Source organism: Mustela lutreola, chromosome 12 (assembly GCF_030435805.1).
Source record: "Mustela lutreola isolate mMusLut2 chromosome 12, mMusLut2.pri, whole genome shotgun sequence".
In the NCBI taxonomy this organism is placed as follows: domain Eukaryota; kingdom Metazoa; phylum Chordata; class Mammalia; order Carnivora; family Mustelidae; genus Mustela; species Mustela lutreola.
In genome coordinates this window covers 96776179-96793246 of record NC_081301.1, presented here as the reverse complement: position 1 = coordinate 96793246, position 17068 = coordinate 96776179, and the positions used below count along the sequence as shown (strand labels likewise).

Genomic DNA, 17068 nt, shown 5'->3' with positions numbered 1-17068 from the left:
CATCTTGTTTTATTTTCTTCTCTTCCCCTATAATTCTATGTTTTGTTTCTTAAATTCCACATATCAGTGAGATCATATAATTGTCTTTCTCTGACTTATTTCACTTAGCATTATACCCTCTAATTTCATTCAACTTCATTGCTTTTTTTCATGTGAATATATAAGGTAAAGCTTAAAGCAGTCCATTGAAGTAAAGTTAAGAATTTAGAAAACTTGGGTAACCTGGGTGGCTTGGTTGGCTAAGTGTCCAAAGAGTGATTTTGGCTCAGGTCGTGATCCCAGGGTCATGGGGTTGGGTCCCACATCCGGCTCTGCACTCAGCAGGAAACCCACTTGAGAGTCTCTCCTTCTGCCCCTCCCCTACTTTCTCTCACTCTCTCAAATAAATAAATCTTTAAAAAAAATATTCAGAACTCAGTCATACTAGTCATATTTCAAGTGCTCAACTGCATTATATAAACATTTCTATCTTTGCAAATGATTTCACTGGACAGCTCTGTTCTTGGGGGTGGGAGGTCTATTCCTCAACTGGTTCCATCTCTCTTAGCAAGACATTTCTGAAAGCTTCATGGGCAGGCCAAGTAGTCCTCTAACCAATCCTGTTCTCCTGATGAACGTAGTTTTGGGCTCAGCTCAGGCCTTATGGCCATCTCCCTTCATCCTGGACCCTCTGCTTCCTCCCAGCCCCAACTGTCTGTTCTCCACATCTGCTTCCAGAAGGAGCTTCCAACACAGACATCTGTCCCTGCACCAACCTGCTCAAATGGCAATGCTCCCATTGCCTAGAATCCCAAAGAACTTCCCAGTGGGGCATGATCTCTCTCCCCCATAAACCTGCATGACAGTTTAGATAGGCCACTGAGTCACTAGTGTCACATCTCAGTCATCTACTAGTCTGTAGGCAGAAGGAAAGAGGGACAATGCTACCAGCCCCAGAGGTGCTTGCTCACTTCTCTTGGGCCTGGTCCATGTCCTAAGCCCCAGAGCTCAGGTCCCCACAGCCACCCAGGAAAACAGGTCCCTGCTATTTGAGACCAGCTGAGTTTTGGGTGTGAGACAGAGCACCTAGGAGGGCATGAGCCTCAGGGGTATGAAGGATTGAGGGCACTGCTCTGGAATGGGCTCAGGGACTAAAAAATTAGGACCTAGAGTCTTGTACTTTTCCATATGTGCTTCCAGGGGCCCTAAGCCTGCCTGGACAGGTCAGCCCAACTCATTACAGAAGTAGTGACTGGCATCTCTCCCTGCCGACCTAGCCATGCCCCTGACACCCTGCCCTTCAGCCCCCCAGCCATGAATCACAGCAGCCTCACAGGAGGAAGCAGTGATAACCCGAGGTCCCAGGAGGGCCACCCTCTGTTCTGTCCTAATCCACCCTGCAGGGGAGGGCTCAACACAGCCCCCTCCACTCCTGCCACCGGCCTGTCTGCACAGCCCAGCCCTGTCCCTAGCACCACACATCCATCTACCTAGAGCCCCCTTCCTCACAACCCCCCTCCCCACTTTCCCATCTCTCTCTCCTCCCAGGTGCCTGGTTTTTCAGCCCACCTGGCTCTCCCACAGCCTGGCAGCCACTCAGCCCCAGCGCCCAGCAGAGGGTGGGGTTGGAGACTGTCCTCAGGAGGGACATGGACTGGGACAGGACCACTTTGATCACCCAGCAGATGCCCTGAGATGTGGGGAACCCCACAGGCACTTAGTGGGGAGCCACAGAAGGTTACTGAGCTAGACAGCAACCAGAGAAAACAATGTATGAGGCTGAATGTGGAAATCAGAAGAAAGGAAATCAGAGACAGAGACAAGGCAGGACCAGTGTAAGGGAGGGTCCTGGGGGGCCTGATGGCTGCTGGTAGGGGGGTCCCAGGGAGGTAGGTCTGGTGTGGGGGGAGGATTCCTGGGGGGGGGGGCTCGAGGGCAGGTAGTGGGGGGGATCCCAGGGCTGGTATGGTAGGGTTCCTGGGGAAAGCTGAGGGTGGCTGGTGTAGGGGGTCCCAGGGAGGGCTAAGGGGGGGCCAATGTGGGGACTTCTGGGACAGCTGAGGGAGCCAGCAGGTGCTGTGGTCTGACAGAACCAGAACTGACCCAGTCCAGGAGTGCAGAGAGAAGAACAGGTGAGGACCCCGACCCCCAGGATCCAAAGAACAAGGAGCAAGGGCTTGGAGCAGCTGCCTGGACGTGGGCGCGCTGGAGGAGGATCCATTTCACAGGGAGGAAGTCAAGGCCCACAGAACCAGGATCTTCCCTCTCCTTCCTACAAGCAGGCACATCCGCTGTTTGGGAAATGCAGTTTGCGGGGGGCCAGGAGGGACTGCAATCTTGAAATAACCCCGGCTGGAGCTGGGGGAAGCCGGCGGGCGCTCAGGCGGACGATTAATTACGAGGATCCCTCTCTGAGCCGGGTGTTTACGTGCATGCTCGTCTGTTTGGGGCCTGCAAATCCGTGTCAGATGTTAATGGAACAGCATCATTTTTCTGCTGAGGTGGCATCCCCAGGGATGTTTGGATGAGGCGGCCGGCAGGACTCGGCCTGGGAAAGGCAGGCCAGCGGCCCAGGAGGGAGGCCATTTGTCAGGCTGCCCGACAGCCCGGCCACCCCACCCAGGTCCCTCTGTCCACCAGGCTCTGAGGATGTGAACAGTAAGGATCCACTCAGAGAAGGAGGAGACTGCGGGGCGGATGCGAGTCTAACTGGGCACTGACACCGCAAACACAGGCCCCTGGGCCATGCCGGGCCATGTAAGGCCACCTGCATCCCAATGGAACCGGATCCCGATGCGGGCACTCTGCTGCAGGCTGTGGCAGTGAGGACGGAGGGCAGGCCGGTAGGAACACACTCCCACTCAGCTCCAGCTGCTGCCCCCTTCTGAACCTCTGCTTGCTGTCAGCGGAAGGAAGAGGCACAGAGATAGGAAGTGACTGGCCAAGATCACATGGCTAACAGGCCCTTGGGGTGGGAGGCCAGTGGCCCCTCTGTGTGAAGAGGGAGCTGAGGCCCTCCCTGAGGTCCCACAGCCAGGCATAGGGTGTCCCCCAGCAACTCCTCAAGCCAGTGATATTGCCACTCATCAAGGCAAGCATTTGGGGCCAAGTTCTGGAAGGAACCCTGGTCCTGGCAAGCTCTCCACCTACACTGTGCCCCACTATCCCTTAGGAAGATCACTCCTGCCCCAGGGTCTTTGCACAAGCTGTTCCTGCAAACCCAACACATACCTCAGGTCCTCTGCTCAAAGGCTGTCTCTCAGCCCCAGTCCATTCCTCCCATCAACACGCTGAGGGGTAGGCACAGTGGTACGCGATTAGCGGTGGGAAAGCTTGAAGCACTCTGCCCAGTACACAGTAGGTGCTCAGGAAAGGCAGCCACACTGGCACTATGGTATTTGATAGGAATCTTACACCACTCTGTTATCACTGGGAATTATTGTCACGCAGACTTGCTTTCACAGGACTGGGAACCTGCCTGGATTTTTATGCCAGTAGCATCCTTTTTTAAACCCTGGACAGGTTGCCCTCTTGATTCTCCTCCGTACACCTAAGGAGGACAGAGACCCTCTGCAAAGGATCCGCCTCAGTCTCCCTATCTGCAAAGAGGGCTCTTTAGTCAGGGCTGTGCAGAGTGGGATGGGTGGGGCCCAGAGGAAGAGGCAGGCTTGAAGATCCTTGTGTAGCCTTCAGAACTAGAGACCCTCATGGTGGAGGGGAAAGCCAAGTGAGGGGATGGCACCAGGGCCCTTTACAAGCTGCAGGTGCCACAGCATGGCCTGGCCGTGCTGCCTTGCCCAACTTTGAGGCCCCCTGCTCCAGCTGTCATCAGATGGCATCCCGCCTTGCCCCAGCCTCAGGGCCTTTGCACAGCAGCCCCCTTCTCTCTGCCCTGGCACAGCTCCTGCCCCAGGACCCAGGAACTGTCCTGCCTGGACCTGAATCCCAGGTCCACCAGCTGCGAGACTGCGTGCCTCAGTTTCCACACCATAAGATAAAGACAGTGCTAGGACCTTCCACAGAGGACAGCTGCAAGGACAGCCCACCAATACATGGCTGGTGCTGGCACAGGCCCTGGCGCACTGGCCGCTTACGCAGTTTAGGACGACGCCGACGGGACCGTGCTTCCCCCCTTGCCTGCACTGCAGCGCGCTGACCACTCACTTCTCTGGAGCGGGGGCTGTCCCCTAGGCCAGGAGCCCCAGCGCCAACGCCACCCCCTGCCCCTCACACACCACAGCTAACCGAGCTCCCGCGTCCATCGCCCGCGGAGGCTGGTTCCCGGCCCTCCCCTGCCCCCTCGTGGTCACTCTCGGTATTTCCCCAAGGCACCAAGGGGGGCCCTTCTTTCCTGCTCATTTGGGGACTGGCTCCTCCCCAGGCTCCAGGCACCCAGGGAGGCAGTGGTGCAAAGCAGACCAGGTTGCCCCCAGTGCGGAGGTCCCGCCTGCATGGACACGACTCCCAGGGGACAGCAGCCCTGGGGGAGGGCGGGAGTCCCACAGGAACGTCTCCTGCCTTGGGGCCTTTGCTCCTGTTGCTACCGACATTTTCGTACCCCCACACTCCGCCGCAGGCGCTCCAGGAAACCTCTCGGTGACCTCCTCAGTAAAATGGGCTTCTGGTGGGCCTCAATGATGGCTCCAGAAGGTTCTCAGCACAGCGCCGGGCACGCAGCAGGTGTTTGCGCCCACGGCGTGCAGCTGAACTCTGAAAGCCGAGTTGGGGAGCAGCGTGTGTGTTAACAGGAGGCACGGGGCGCGCGCCATGGCCCCTGGGCCGCCGGACGGACCAGGCCCACGGCAGCAACAAACAGCTCCGACGGCTCGGACGGCTGGCGTGCAGCTTTGTGTTGGCCCTTGCGACGTCCACGGCAGTCAGGCGGCTCTGTCCAGGACCGGCCTGCTTGGGGCGGGGGGCTCCCCGGCCCGCGTTCCGCTCATGCTGGCCGCGCTCCCGTCAGGCCGCTGGGAAATGGCGAGCCGGGGCCTCGCGTCAGAACGTGGGTGAGCGCGGCTGTACGCGGGGCTCTAGAGGAGGGAGAGGACCCGCCCAACCTCGCGGTGATCCGCACGCACGCACCTGCCCGCGCGCGCACGCACCTGTCCGCGCACGCACGCACCTGCCGTGTCCGAGCCGCGGCTCTGGGGGTGGGACCTCTGACCTCCAGCCGCTATGGCCTGCGCGTGTGCGCCCGCGTCAGGGAGCCCCGGAAACCAGTGGTGAAATCTGGAGGGAGGCCTGGTGGCCAGAGAGCCAGAGAGCCAGGCCCTCTGTACGAACGGACTAAGCGGGGTCCCTGGGGGTCCCTGCTAGGAGGGTCTACTGTTGGGTGAGGAGCGGGTCTGCAGGCTGTGCTGGGAGCTCGCTCGGCACCCCCCCCTCCCCACTTTATTGTCTGGGGCTATCGGCCACCTACGGAGAAGGGAGAAGACCCCAGGAGGCCAGAGCAGCACCCAGTCCCCGCCGTGCCCGCACAGGCACACCCAGAGATGCAGGCCCGGGGTCTGTGCTCAGATACACCCAGCCAGGGACCTTGTGGGGACCTCACACAGGCAGCCGGGGCCCTGGTGAGAGCAGAGGGCAAGGCCCCGGGCACTCAGCAGCAGGGTTCCCCAAGGGCAGGCCGGGATGGGGCCTGGGGCACAGAGGATGCTGGGTGGCCCCTGGGAGCCTCTCCCTGGGCCCTGGGCCTCAGAGCCCAGATCCCAGACAACCTTTGAAAGTCCAGTCCCAATAGCCGCACAAATGGGCCGGGATGAGGCAGCTGCAAGCAGGATGAGCGGCCAGGCGGGGAGTGTGTGGAGGCCACCACTTCGTGTGGGATCCAGCAGAGGGAACTGCGGGTTCAGGTACTTGAGAATGCCATATCCAAGGGCCCAGAGATGTCCGAGATGTCCAACAGAGGGGTAGCCCCTTCCAGGCAGGAGGATGGGTGCCTGGAGCCCAACCCTGACCCATCCTGAGCTCCCTTGAGGTCCTGGAGGTGCTCAGCCACGGTGTGGGATAGAGGATGTCTGCCTGGACACCCAGCAGGATGGAGGGAACCAAAGCTCAGACAGAGGGGGCGAGGAGGGCACCAGGTGCTACAGTTCTGTACTTCGTAACACATGGTACATAATGAATTCTGCCCCGCCCCCCACCCCTCTCAGCTGTGCCTCTGGAGGCTCCCGATGGATAGATGCCAGGCCTCTAAAGGCTGCCTGTCCCCATGGGCTCTTCTGGCGGCTCCTGCAGGCTGGTGCCAGGAGCTGCAGCTTCGGGGTGCAGGGCAGAGCACGCTTTCCGAGGGGATGGCTGGCCCCTGCATCTCCAGTCTGGGCCTGTGCCCCAGTCCCTGGGGCTCCCTCTCGCCACCCCCACCACGGGAGCCGCCGCTGGCCGATGAGCAGGAATGACACAGACAGGGTTCTGTACAAAACCTGAAATATTTTTACTCTTTTAAAACTTTGATCTAAGCTGCCTTAGACCTTAGGGACTCGATACAAGAGTAATATGAATTGGGAAATAAAACACTTTAATAGCCACGGTAAACTTTGTTAGAAATGTACATGTTGCCAAATAATAATAATAATAAATTTTAAAAAATAAAAGAGAGAGAACAGCTGGATGGCCGGGTTAGATTATATAAATGTTCAACAAGGACAGGAAAGGAAGCCTCGCGGACGCCAGGACGGCACAGTGAGCGCAGCCAGCGCCCGGCGAGCTTGCCAGCCAGCCTCGGGGCCAGGCCTCGCGGACACGGCCCCCGGGGACAGGCGTATAAACAAAGCTCATAAGAAATGTACAAATATAAAAAGCTACAAACATTAATAAATTACAGCATCACAAAACACAGAAACACTTCACAAGGTGCTAAGTAAAATAACTGCATCCCCACCCCCTTCGCCAACGAGAAGGAAAGAAAGAGCTGGTGTCCGAGTCGAAGAGCCCTCTCCCGTCGCGTCTGGAGCGGGTCTCGCGCACGGCTGCTGCTGCAAAGACAGACAGAAGGCTCCACACACACCCACTTGTTTTTCAGGCAATACCTTAGTTCCTAAAAGAAAAAAGTAACACCAACAGGAACAGTAAACAGAAAAGAAGGAAGGCAAAAACCAAGTGTTCATCATACTCGGCAAAAAACTCGTATAAATGTTAATGACGGACTCTCTAGAAAGAAATTCCTAAAGATACTTTTACTCTTATAAAAAAGAAGTTATTGAAAAAGCTATTTACACGCTACATTCTATGAAAAATATGCTTCAGGAGATAGATCTAAAATTAAAATACAGGATTGCCTGAGAAACAACTCCAGCCCCTCTGTGTCGACGGGCGGACATTCGGTCCAGGGTCCACCCAGGGACTCGACACCAAACACGGACAGATGACAGACAGACATGCCGGGCCCCGCGTCCTCGGGCTGCCCCGCCGCCATCCGCCCCGCCAGGCGGGGTGTCTCGAATGAGAAGTGCTTCTCGGAGTGTAGCCAGTGGGGCAGCGGGGGCCCACCCTCATGGCTTAGCCTGGGCCCCTAGGCCCCACGTCGTGGCTGGGCCTGACCCTTCCAGGGGGACCCCATCACAGCGCCCCCACCCACTAACACACTGACCCTGCTGCCGGCCCCAGCATCCCAAGAAAGGCCCTGGCCATTCGGGGCACGACACCCACCATCCGGCCCGCCGGCCACCGGCCGGGGAGCACAGAGGCCCCTCTCCTGGCCGGGCCGCACGCTCTCTGGACTGTCTGAGAATCACTCGGGAAGAGTAGGGGGGCACATAAGACCCCACTTTCTCCTCCTCTTCCTCTCTAGTGTTCTTTGCCTTTTTTAAGCCTCTGGAGGCTACCAGCCTGTGGCCAGCTCAGACTCTGGGCCTGGTGAGCTTTGGCTCACTCCTCCTTCCTCAAAGGACTCGTGCTCCCAGCAGAGCTGCAGAAGCCCTGCGATCACACCCATACTCAGGGGTGCCCGGAGGCTCTCCTGAAACTGGAATGGTCCTCAAACGGGCAGGGCTGAGTTTCGGGAACTGGTCACTCTAAGCAACTTGAGAAAGGATGTCTGTCCACATCGGTGAGCTCCGCCTGCTGAAGCAACAGATGCTCGTATGGGGGGAGTGGTGGCCGGGAGGGGGCCAGGCCCTCCCCGGGGTGAGGCAGCGCGGCCACCCTCCTGGGGGCTGATGTTCTAGCGGGGCTCCGGGGGTCCTGAGCGGAGCGGAAGGATCCTGGCTTTCCAAACTTTAAAGGAGCAGTTTTCCGTTCCGATGAATTTTCAAAATTTTCCCGAGCCTCTGCTTGGCGGTGGCCATGCCCTTCTTTGTACGTTTTCCTGCAGCCAGGGAAGGAGATGGGAAAATGCCAGGTGAGCGAGAGACCAGAGGAGCCCTACTAGACCCCCGTTGTCTCCGGAAGATGGACCTCCGAGACCTGAGCCCCAGCCACTCCAGTCCCTGCAGAACCACCAGCGGCCAGCAGAGTGCCCTGCCTGAGGCTGCACTGACAGGGACAAGGGACAGCATCACTCCAGAGTGAGGCCCATCCTTCCACCTGGCAGCAGGAGCCACGCTCCTCGTGTCCATGGCCAGCTGGGTCTTACGGCCAGGATACGGGCAGATCAGGGGCCTGGGGAGAGTGAGAACCTAGTAGGCAGTCCCACCGCCAAATCATGTAGGGGACCCTGGATCCCCTCACGCCCCGCCCAGAGAACCCTCAGCAAACAGCTAAGCCAGGCTCCAGCGTTGAGGCCACCAGCCCAGCCTCTGCCCCATGAGGGACCGTAGCTTTTGGTCTTGAGAGGGACCGTTTCTTCCCCACACTAGCCAAGCACGTGGCTACAGACACAGGGCCATGGTGACACAGAGCAGGCCCGTGGTCCCCGCAGTGCTGACCGAGAGCAGGGTTGCTCAGGGCGCGCGGGCACGGTACCTTTGGCAGCGGTGTTGTTGGGGGATGACGCAGAGGGCCGCCTCTGTGTGAGGAAGACCCCAGGGGCCATGGGCTGGGAGGCACGGCCAGCCTGGGCCCCTGAGAAGGCTCCGGCTGCGGTGTACTCGTGATCCGCCAGGCTGCTGCTGTGCGCCTCGGGCGGGGGCTCGGGCGAGCTGCCCTCCTGTGAGGCCTGGCTGCTGGCCGTGCTGGTGGAGGCCGGGGTGGTGGAGGCCGGGGTAGTGGAGGCCGACGTGGTGGAGGCCGACGTGGTGGAGGCCGACGTGGTGGAGGCTGAGGCCGAGGGGGAGGGGGTGTTGGGAGCCGGCTTCCTTTTGGTGTTCTTTTTCTTCCTACTCTTCTGCTCCTCCTTTGAAGGAAGCATAGGAGCCAACTTCAGACACCAACTTCAGGCAGCAAAAAGGGATAGGCCCACGCCCACTCACCGCAAACCCCAGAGAAGCGCCGGGGCCTGTGTGCAGACCAGCATGCCCCCTGTACGAGGGGACGTGTCCTCTGCCCCCTCACCCCCCCTCATAACCGCCCCCCAACAGACTCAGAGCTGCCGGGGGACCCACTGCCAGCTCCCACCTCCCCAGCTGCACACTGCCAGGGCTCAGCAGTACTCAGACGTCCCCAACCCTCTGATAGCTCCCAGACTGGGCAGGCTGGCCATAGGGCCGGGAAGGTGCAGAGGCATCTGGGGAGCCTGAGCCCAGGCAGGGCCCCTCCTCACCTGTTGGGACAGCTTGGCGGCGGCAGCTGCCAGCCCGGTCTCGATGGAGGCTACTCTGGTGCCTTCACGCACAGGCCTGTCCTGCCTTGGCACCGACGGGCCAACCCTCGCTGTGGGAGAGAACACCACCCTGCCTGGAGCGGCCACCCATCCCCTGAAACACCTCCCAGCCTCCTTGACCCTGCCCCAATCTGTCCCTGAGTCATGGGGAGGGTCAACATGAGCCCCAGTGGGAAGGGCCCCCATGCCAGCAAGACAGGAGAGCAGGCAGGGGTCACACAGACAGTAGACCAGACCTCCACCCCACTGGCTGCCATGACCCAGCCAGGTGCAAAGACGGGACGAACCAGCTGAAGGACTGGCCTCCTCAGAGCCCCGGTCAGGCTCCCGCAGGCAGCCAGCCCCACCAGCACCCCTCACAGAGCCAGGGGGCCCACAGTTCTCAAGCCAGAGGGATGGGCAGGGGATGCGTTGCCCACAGCACTACCTGTGGGACTGTAGGGAGCATCGTCAGAGCCTTTCCTCCGCTTGGACCGGGACTTGAAGACCGGACTGTCCTCGTCAGACTCCAGGGAGGGGTAAACTAGGGGGCGGGGGGAGAAAGGCCTGAGCCGGCAGTGCCACTGGGGGATGGGGGCTTCAGGCGGCCACACGCACGGGCACAGGCAGCCCCAGGGAGGGCAGGGATTGGTCAGACAAGAGGCCCTGGCAGCCCCCACAGGTCCCGCCCCAGCCTGGCTGCAGTGTCCACTGCTTCCTTCTCTGCAGCTGTCAGAGAAGAAAACATCCCAAGTCCATCGGAGCGAGTCTGCAATGGCGGAGCCCCATCCAGGAGCCCTGGGCGACTCCCAGGTGCCTCCACTACAGCTGTGTCCTCGCACCCAGGGCCTGCCCACTCCCCACAGGAGGCTAGAAAAGGGGCTCCCTGCTGTCTGTCCACCAGCTGCGGCCGGGCCAACCTCTCCTTAGGAGGGCGCTCCAGGGGCAGGAGTGTGAGCGCAGGGCATCAGGACCACACCAAAGGCAGACCCTGCACCACCGGGGCCAGTATATCGCTGGCCCAGGGGCACCCTACACATCCCCAAGGGGCAGGCCAAGCACGCAGGCAGGTGCGCATTCCTGAGTCCTGCATGTACAGGGCCCGGAGGACTGGGGTAGGGCGTGAGGGGTCATGCCCCTCAGGATCCCTGCTCTGCCCCCCTCAGATGTGGGCCACTCTGGGCCTCAATGTTGTTATCCACACAGAGACACGCAGAGCAGATGGGGTCTCAACGTGTCTGTGAGTATATGGTCACGTGGGGGATGGCTGGGCTGGTCCTCAGAAGGCAACATGGGAATGGACCCTCAACCCAGCACGCCCCCTCCCAGGTCCCTGCCCGGGGACACCACGGCCATGGGCACACAATGACCCCTGCACCCGCATTCACAGCAGCAGTGATCACAGTGGCCAAGAGGAGGAAGCCACCAGGCGTCTACCGGCAGCGGACATGGGCACGTGTAGGGCCGTGAAGAGCCCGTGAAGGACGGCCTGCACCCAGGACCCGATGCACGCGGACAGGGAGACCCGGGGCTGGGGCCAGGGCGGATGTCCTTCTGGGCGGTGACTACGGCACGCCCTCCACCGAGTTACATGCTTCCTCAGGCCGACTTCTCCATGTCCTAAAGAAGGGCCAGGGGTCGGCACAAGGACGAGCCCCAGCGGCACTGCGGAGAGGCCCAGGGGGCAGGCCAGAGCCCGCCCACACCCCCCACAGGGCTCACCGTAGTCCGAGTCCTTGAAGCAGGCGTCTAGGTGGTCCTGCTCCTCTTCATAATCGTCCAGGTCCACGCTGTTCTTGGCTGCCCGCTTCAGCAGCCGCTTGCCCGCACTCTTGCCGCCACCCCCGTTCTTCCGGGCACCGTGGGCCACCAGTGAGCTGCCCTTGGCCTGGCCGGCGCCCCACGTGGTCTGCAGGCAGGAGTCAGAGGCCTGCAGGTTGGCCATGGACAGCATTCCCTGAATGGCTTCCTGCGTGCTGGGGGAGGCTGGGGGCTGGCTGGAGGCACAGAGAGACAGGCACTCAGCCCACGGCCCACGGCACTCGGCCCACGGCCCACGGCACTCGGCCCACGGCCCACGGCACTCGGCCCATGGCCCATGGCCCACGGCATTCAGCCTACAGCCCATGGCACTCAGGCCACGGCCCATGGCATTCAGCCCACAGCCCGTGCCCCATAGCACTCAGCCTACAGCCCACAACCCATGCCACTTAGCCCACAGCCCATAGCCCGTAGCACTCAGCCCAGAGCCCCGGTATTCACCCCATGTAGCCTAAGGCACTCAGCCCACAGCTCATGGCGCTCAGTCCACGGCACACATACTCTGCCGACAAACCCACGACCCACAGCACTCAGTCCACGGCCCACAGCACTCAGCTCACAGCCCACACCCCATAGCCCACAGCACTCCATCCAGGCCCACAGCACCCTCCCACCAAGTGGTCAGAAGAGAGCTTGGGGTACAACATAGTGGTAGCTGATGACCCCCACTTAAAAAAGGCCAGCTCTCTGCCCCCACTCTCTACAGGGACAGAGAAGGGCACATAAGGGACATAAGGAGGCGTAAGAGAGAGGAGGGGGCAGAGAGAGGGGGGGACGTCCATTCCTGTCTCTGATCACAACTTCTCTCTCCCACCTGTTCTTTACCTGATGGCCACACAACAGCTCAGATCCTTTCCCAATGCCACCCTGTACTGACCTGACCCCAGCACCCACTGCCCCCAGTGCTCTGCCCCGCCCCTTTGCCCACCCCCACGCCCCCTCCTCCCAGTTATACCAGCTCCCCTCCCTCCAGGACCCAGTGAGGCTGTGCCACCACCTGGCCCCGTACTCTCTGCTGGCCTGGGCTCTGGGAAGGAGAGGCAGGCCCCCTCGCCACCCCCGTGCACAGCAGGGTCCTGGATATGGCTAGACGGAGAGAGATCTCCAAGCCCAGGCCCGGGCTCCTCCAGAAGCTTCACTCTCCTTCTCAGCCCAGCAAACCCTCCCTTGGGATCCTTCTGGGCCTCCTCGGGGGACCTCCTCAGCTCAGCCCAGGAAGCTCCCAGTGGCCCTGGCCCAGCAGGCAGCTCCCCTCGGGGGCTGTTTCTGGCTCTTGTCCTTGCCTATCACCCCAGCCTGTGGGCCACTGGGAATAGGACAGCCCATCCTGGTCTGCGGGGCCCCCAGTCAAACCATGCATCGGGCACTCCTAAGCAGACCCTCCTTCCACTCCCTGGACCCCCAGGAGACAAGAGCAGGAGCCAGATATGGGGTGAGGGACCCATAGGCCGGCTTAGGCCTCCTCCCCATCACAGACCCAAAAGGCCCAAGGAGCAACTGCAGGGCCCCATCCTATGTCTGACCTCCAGCACCGCCCCCACCCTGCCTGCCCCATGTGCCCCCCCAGGGGATCAACCAACTTGCAGGGCTACTGTGACCCCAAAGCAATACCCGAAGTGTCAGTGCACACACACCCTTCTGGGGGGGGTTCTGCAACATGTACATCTCATCGGCTCTCACACCACGCCCCCCCCAACCCCCACCACCAAGTGCTGGATGCACGTTTAGTAAGACCGTTAAAATGAAAGGGGCATGTGTCCCCACTCAGAAATGAGAGCTTCCCAAGCCTGGGGCTGGGGAGACTGAGTTGGCCCCCAGGGAGCACAAACACAAACCATCCCCCCCCAGGTCCTGGGGCCCCCGTGAAGCAAGCTGGGACAGAAGCGGTCCTGCCGGTCATACCTGGGGTCCAGGCCAAGGACTCTGGCCTTCTCCCACAGGCAGCCCTCCACAAATACCACCTCCCCAGGCCCCATCCCAGACACACTGGACCACAGTGTTCTGGTTTCTACTGGAACCAAATAGGACTGCAGTTCGAAAGCCAGAAGAGTGGGAAAATCAGTCTGGGCAGACCCCCTGTGGAGTCGGGAGCTCCTGGCCCCTCTGCTCCACCCCCGTGATGCTGCCTGCCCCGTCCAAGCTGCGCAGCCAAAGGGCTGTCCAGGTCCGACCAGGAACACACAGCGTCTCATTGCTGCACCAGACTGCCAACCTGCACGGAAACAGCAGGAGCCCCCAGCTGGCCCAGCACCCACGACGCTCAGCTCTCGGGCGTGGATGTGGCCCCACCAAGGCTGGGAAGACACCAGGTTTCCCACAGGGACGGGAGGGCAGGGGGCCAGGACACCCACCGCGAGTGACCCCCCGGTGCCGGCGTGGTCCCAGCCCAGCTCCGCCACCCCCGAGAGGAGGCCAGTGGAGCCCAGGGCCGCACGTGGCATGGGCCGCCGGTCTACCCACATGGGCCGGTGAATCAAGGGGCAAAGTCAAAGTAACACACATGGAAAATAATCTCTTAATCTTCCAATTATCATACCAAAATCCTCTCCCCTCACCCCCCGCAGTAAACACTCCACAAACCATCCACAAGAAATTAACATATTTCCCTCCATTTTTTTTTCAGCTGTTTTTTTCACAACAGTGAAAACTTAAAACAGAGCAAACGGACCATCAAAAACTGACCTGCTCTCCAAACGGGAGACTGGAGAGAGGAACTGCCCGCGGCAGGCAGCAGGGGTGGGCCTGGCAGGCACGTGTGCACACACGCGGGCGGGTGTGAGGGCACATGTGCATGTCTGCAAAGCAGTGAGCAGCACACCTACACGCTGGCCACCCTCCTCCCTGGGGCTGAGCCCATGCCACAGGGCCGCTCCTGGAAAGGGGGTCACAGGTCGACTGCCCCCAGCACAGGGGCCTCAGGCCAAAGTCCTGACATAGCACATCTGCCCGAGAGGGGCCCATGTCTGCACATGGACAGGAACCCCTGGGCACTGAGCGGGAGTGCACACTCAGAGGGCCACCAGGAGGGCTGCCAACACCCCCAGCCCCCCTGCTGCCCCCAGGGAGAAGGTGTCTCTGGCTGTCTGGGAACCCAGCCCGGCGCACACCACAGACATTCCCGAAAGAAGGCCAGAAGCCCTTCCCAACACGGCCTAATCCGCTTCCCTGGGCTCCAGTGTGTCTGACGCTGGCCAGCGGTGTGGCCTCCTCGCCAGCTTGTGCAGCTCTGGGACCTCGATTCCGGACCCAGGTTTGGAGGCAGATTGAGAGGGCTGAGCACTGCTCAGGCCGTGAGAGCCCCACCTTCCTCAGGCAGGTCACCCCTGCTGGACGTCACCGCCCAGCACGGGGGACCTTCTGGAGTCCCCACCCCTGGGGTCTGTCATCAGGCAGACAGGGGATTCTGGCCCTGCCCGGGCCGCCTCCTGGCAGCGTGCCCTTGACCCAGCTGTCCTATGTGAGAGTTGCTGCTGTCCTAAGGACGAGCAGGGCAGTAGAGGTCCCCTGTTGGGGACGCCCTGATCCCTCAGTTATGTCTGCGGTACTTGTGAAAATCCCCTGTAAAAAAAACCGACCACAAAGCTTAAAAACCAAGTTTAACTGGATGGAGAGTCTTCAACCGGGACCATCACCACAGAAACGAGCAGAGGCCCTTCATCCAACAACGCGTGGAGGGATCCATCCATTTCTCTCCCATCAGGGGCCTGGGCTGGGCAGGACTGGGCCGGAGGGACCCTGCCACCCAGGCCTCCCCGGCTGCAGTGAGGGGGCTCCCTGGACGCACCCGTAGCTCGGGGCCATCTGGCTTGGGTGTGGTCACCTGGGAACCCAGCAGATCCAGCCCCACCTCTCAGCTCTTCTGTCCCCAAGCTCGGAAGCGACCGTCTCCCTCCCTGTGGGTGAGGTCTCTGCCGCATCGGGTCCCAGAGACCCCAAGTGCCCTTGACCAGAGCCCAGCCCTGCTCCTCCACTGACTCCCAGGGAGGGCAGCCCCTACACACGTCTCTCAGGCTCCCCCCATCTACACATCCAGGAGCTCCACAGACCCTGGGGGCCAGCGGAACCAGCCCCCACTCATCGCCCTGGCGGTCCGGCACCACCCCTGCTGGGGCAGAGTCCTGCTCTGGCCGCCCTGACTCCGGAGGGGGCCCAGGTTGCCCCCTCACGCCCACTGCCACAACCACCACGCCCCACCTTGCAGAAGGCCGGGGCCCTCTGCACACCTGTTGGGGTTGTACTCCAGCGCTCCGACCTCCTCGCTGGCCTGCAGCAGGTCCAGGATGCCCGCCGCCGAGCCCGCGCCCTCCTTCTTCCCTTTGGCGTTGCGGGCGGGCTTGGTGTCCGTGTCGATGTGCAGCGAGCCCTCGTCAGAGGAGTCGTCACTCTGCTGCGGGGATGAAGCCACAGGTCAGAGGCAGTTTGGGGGAGAGCTACTGGTTCCCTTTGGCCATAAAAAGACGTTCCTCTGAGTCTGTGAAGAGCTGGCCCTTGGAATGCGCACTGCAGGCAGGGCTGGAGCCAGGGCTTTCTGCTGGGACTGCCGGCCTCCCCAAAGGGCAGAGCGATCTTCACGCCCTGCCCTGTGGCCCCATGAGCCCCAGTTCTGACCACAGATGCGAGAGGAGCCGTGTGGCTGGGCAGGAAGCAGATGGGAGCTCACGCCCGTGCTCGGGGACCCCAGTCAGACCCTGGCTGCTGGCTCTTTGGGGACCCTGGCCTCCTTGGAAACAGCCTCCGTGTCCTGGGTTGGAGGTGGCCTGACTTCAGCTCCCACAGCACAGAGCAAGGCCTGGCCCCACATCTCCCCATTTGTTATCTTTGAGGGCGGGGTGGCCACTCACTGAGACCCACAGACTTCCGTGTGCTCCGTCTTCATCACTCATCTGTGGGGCCCATGGCCAGAACCCAGGCCACCCTCCCCATGAAAACGCCTGAGACAAGGCAGAAGATGACCCCGTTCGCAGTCCCCACGCCAAGCCGTGAGGCCCGTCCCACTGCATGGCAGGACCGCCCGAGAAAGGGAAGGAGCCCTGGCTTGGCCTCCTGGGGCCCAGCACCCACGTCCTTACCTTGTAGAGTGCCGAGTCCAGCTTTGGCTTTGAGGCGGGCGTGGGCAGTGGCTCCTTCCCGTCCAGCAAGACTGAAACACAGCAGACGTGCATCTGGCAGAGGCCCCGGGAGGACGGCCGCTCCCCACCCTCAGTCCCCACCCTCACTCCCGCACTCACAAGACAGATCCCTCCTGGGGGCGCTCCTCTTCCTCCTGATGGGAAACTCGTCGATCTTGAGCTCCCCGTCGTCGGACACGTACTCGTACTCGTCCCGCACCGGCGGGGGCTTGTCCTCCTTGAAGCTCTGCACGGCCCCAAACACGCCTGGGCTGGGCTGCGGCTTGAGGGCCTTGGAGCTGGGGGGGGCACGAGTGAGTCACTCAGTGCTCCCCCGCACTCCATCCTGGGCCTCAGAGGACCAGCCGCTGGCCACACACCTCCAGGAAGCCCTCCTGACTTCTCAGGCCCCAAAGGCCCCAGAGATTTTTCCTCCATAGCCCCCATCTCAGCCATAATTTTAGGTACACTTGAGAAGAGCGGG

At 61.2% G+C, this 17068-nt stretch overlaps 1 protein-coding gene across 2 annotated transcripts in view; it reads right to left on the bottom strand.

Annotated features, from left to right (window-relative positions):
* Window positions 1-6388: 6388 nt before the first annotated feature.
* PHF2 (PHD finger protein 2) overlaps window positions 6389-17068 on the bottom strand; it is a 66986-nt gene continuing 56306 nt past the window's right edge. For both annotated transcript variants that reach the window (XM_059141027.1, XM_059141028.1), the window contains 8 exons: window positions 16705-16883; window positions 16546-16616; window positions 15700-15863; window positions 11378-11652; window positions 10104-10199; window positions 9617-9726; window positions 8881-9250; window positions 6389-8284 (listed from right to left, as the gene is read on the bottom strand). In XM_059141027.1, the coding sequence (XP_058997010.1) occupies window positions 8196-8284; window positions 8881-9250; window positions 9617-9726; window positions 10104-10199; window positions 11378-11652; window positions 15700-15863; window positions 16546-16616; window positions 16705-16883 (1354 nt within the window). In that variant the 3' untranslated portion in view covers window positions 6389-8195. The remainder of the gene's footprint in view (window positions 8285-8880; window positions 9251-9616; window positions 9727-10103; window positions 10200-11377; window positions 11653-15699; window positions 15864-16545; window positions 16617-16704; window positions 16884-17068) is intronic.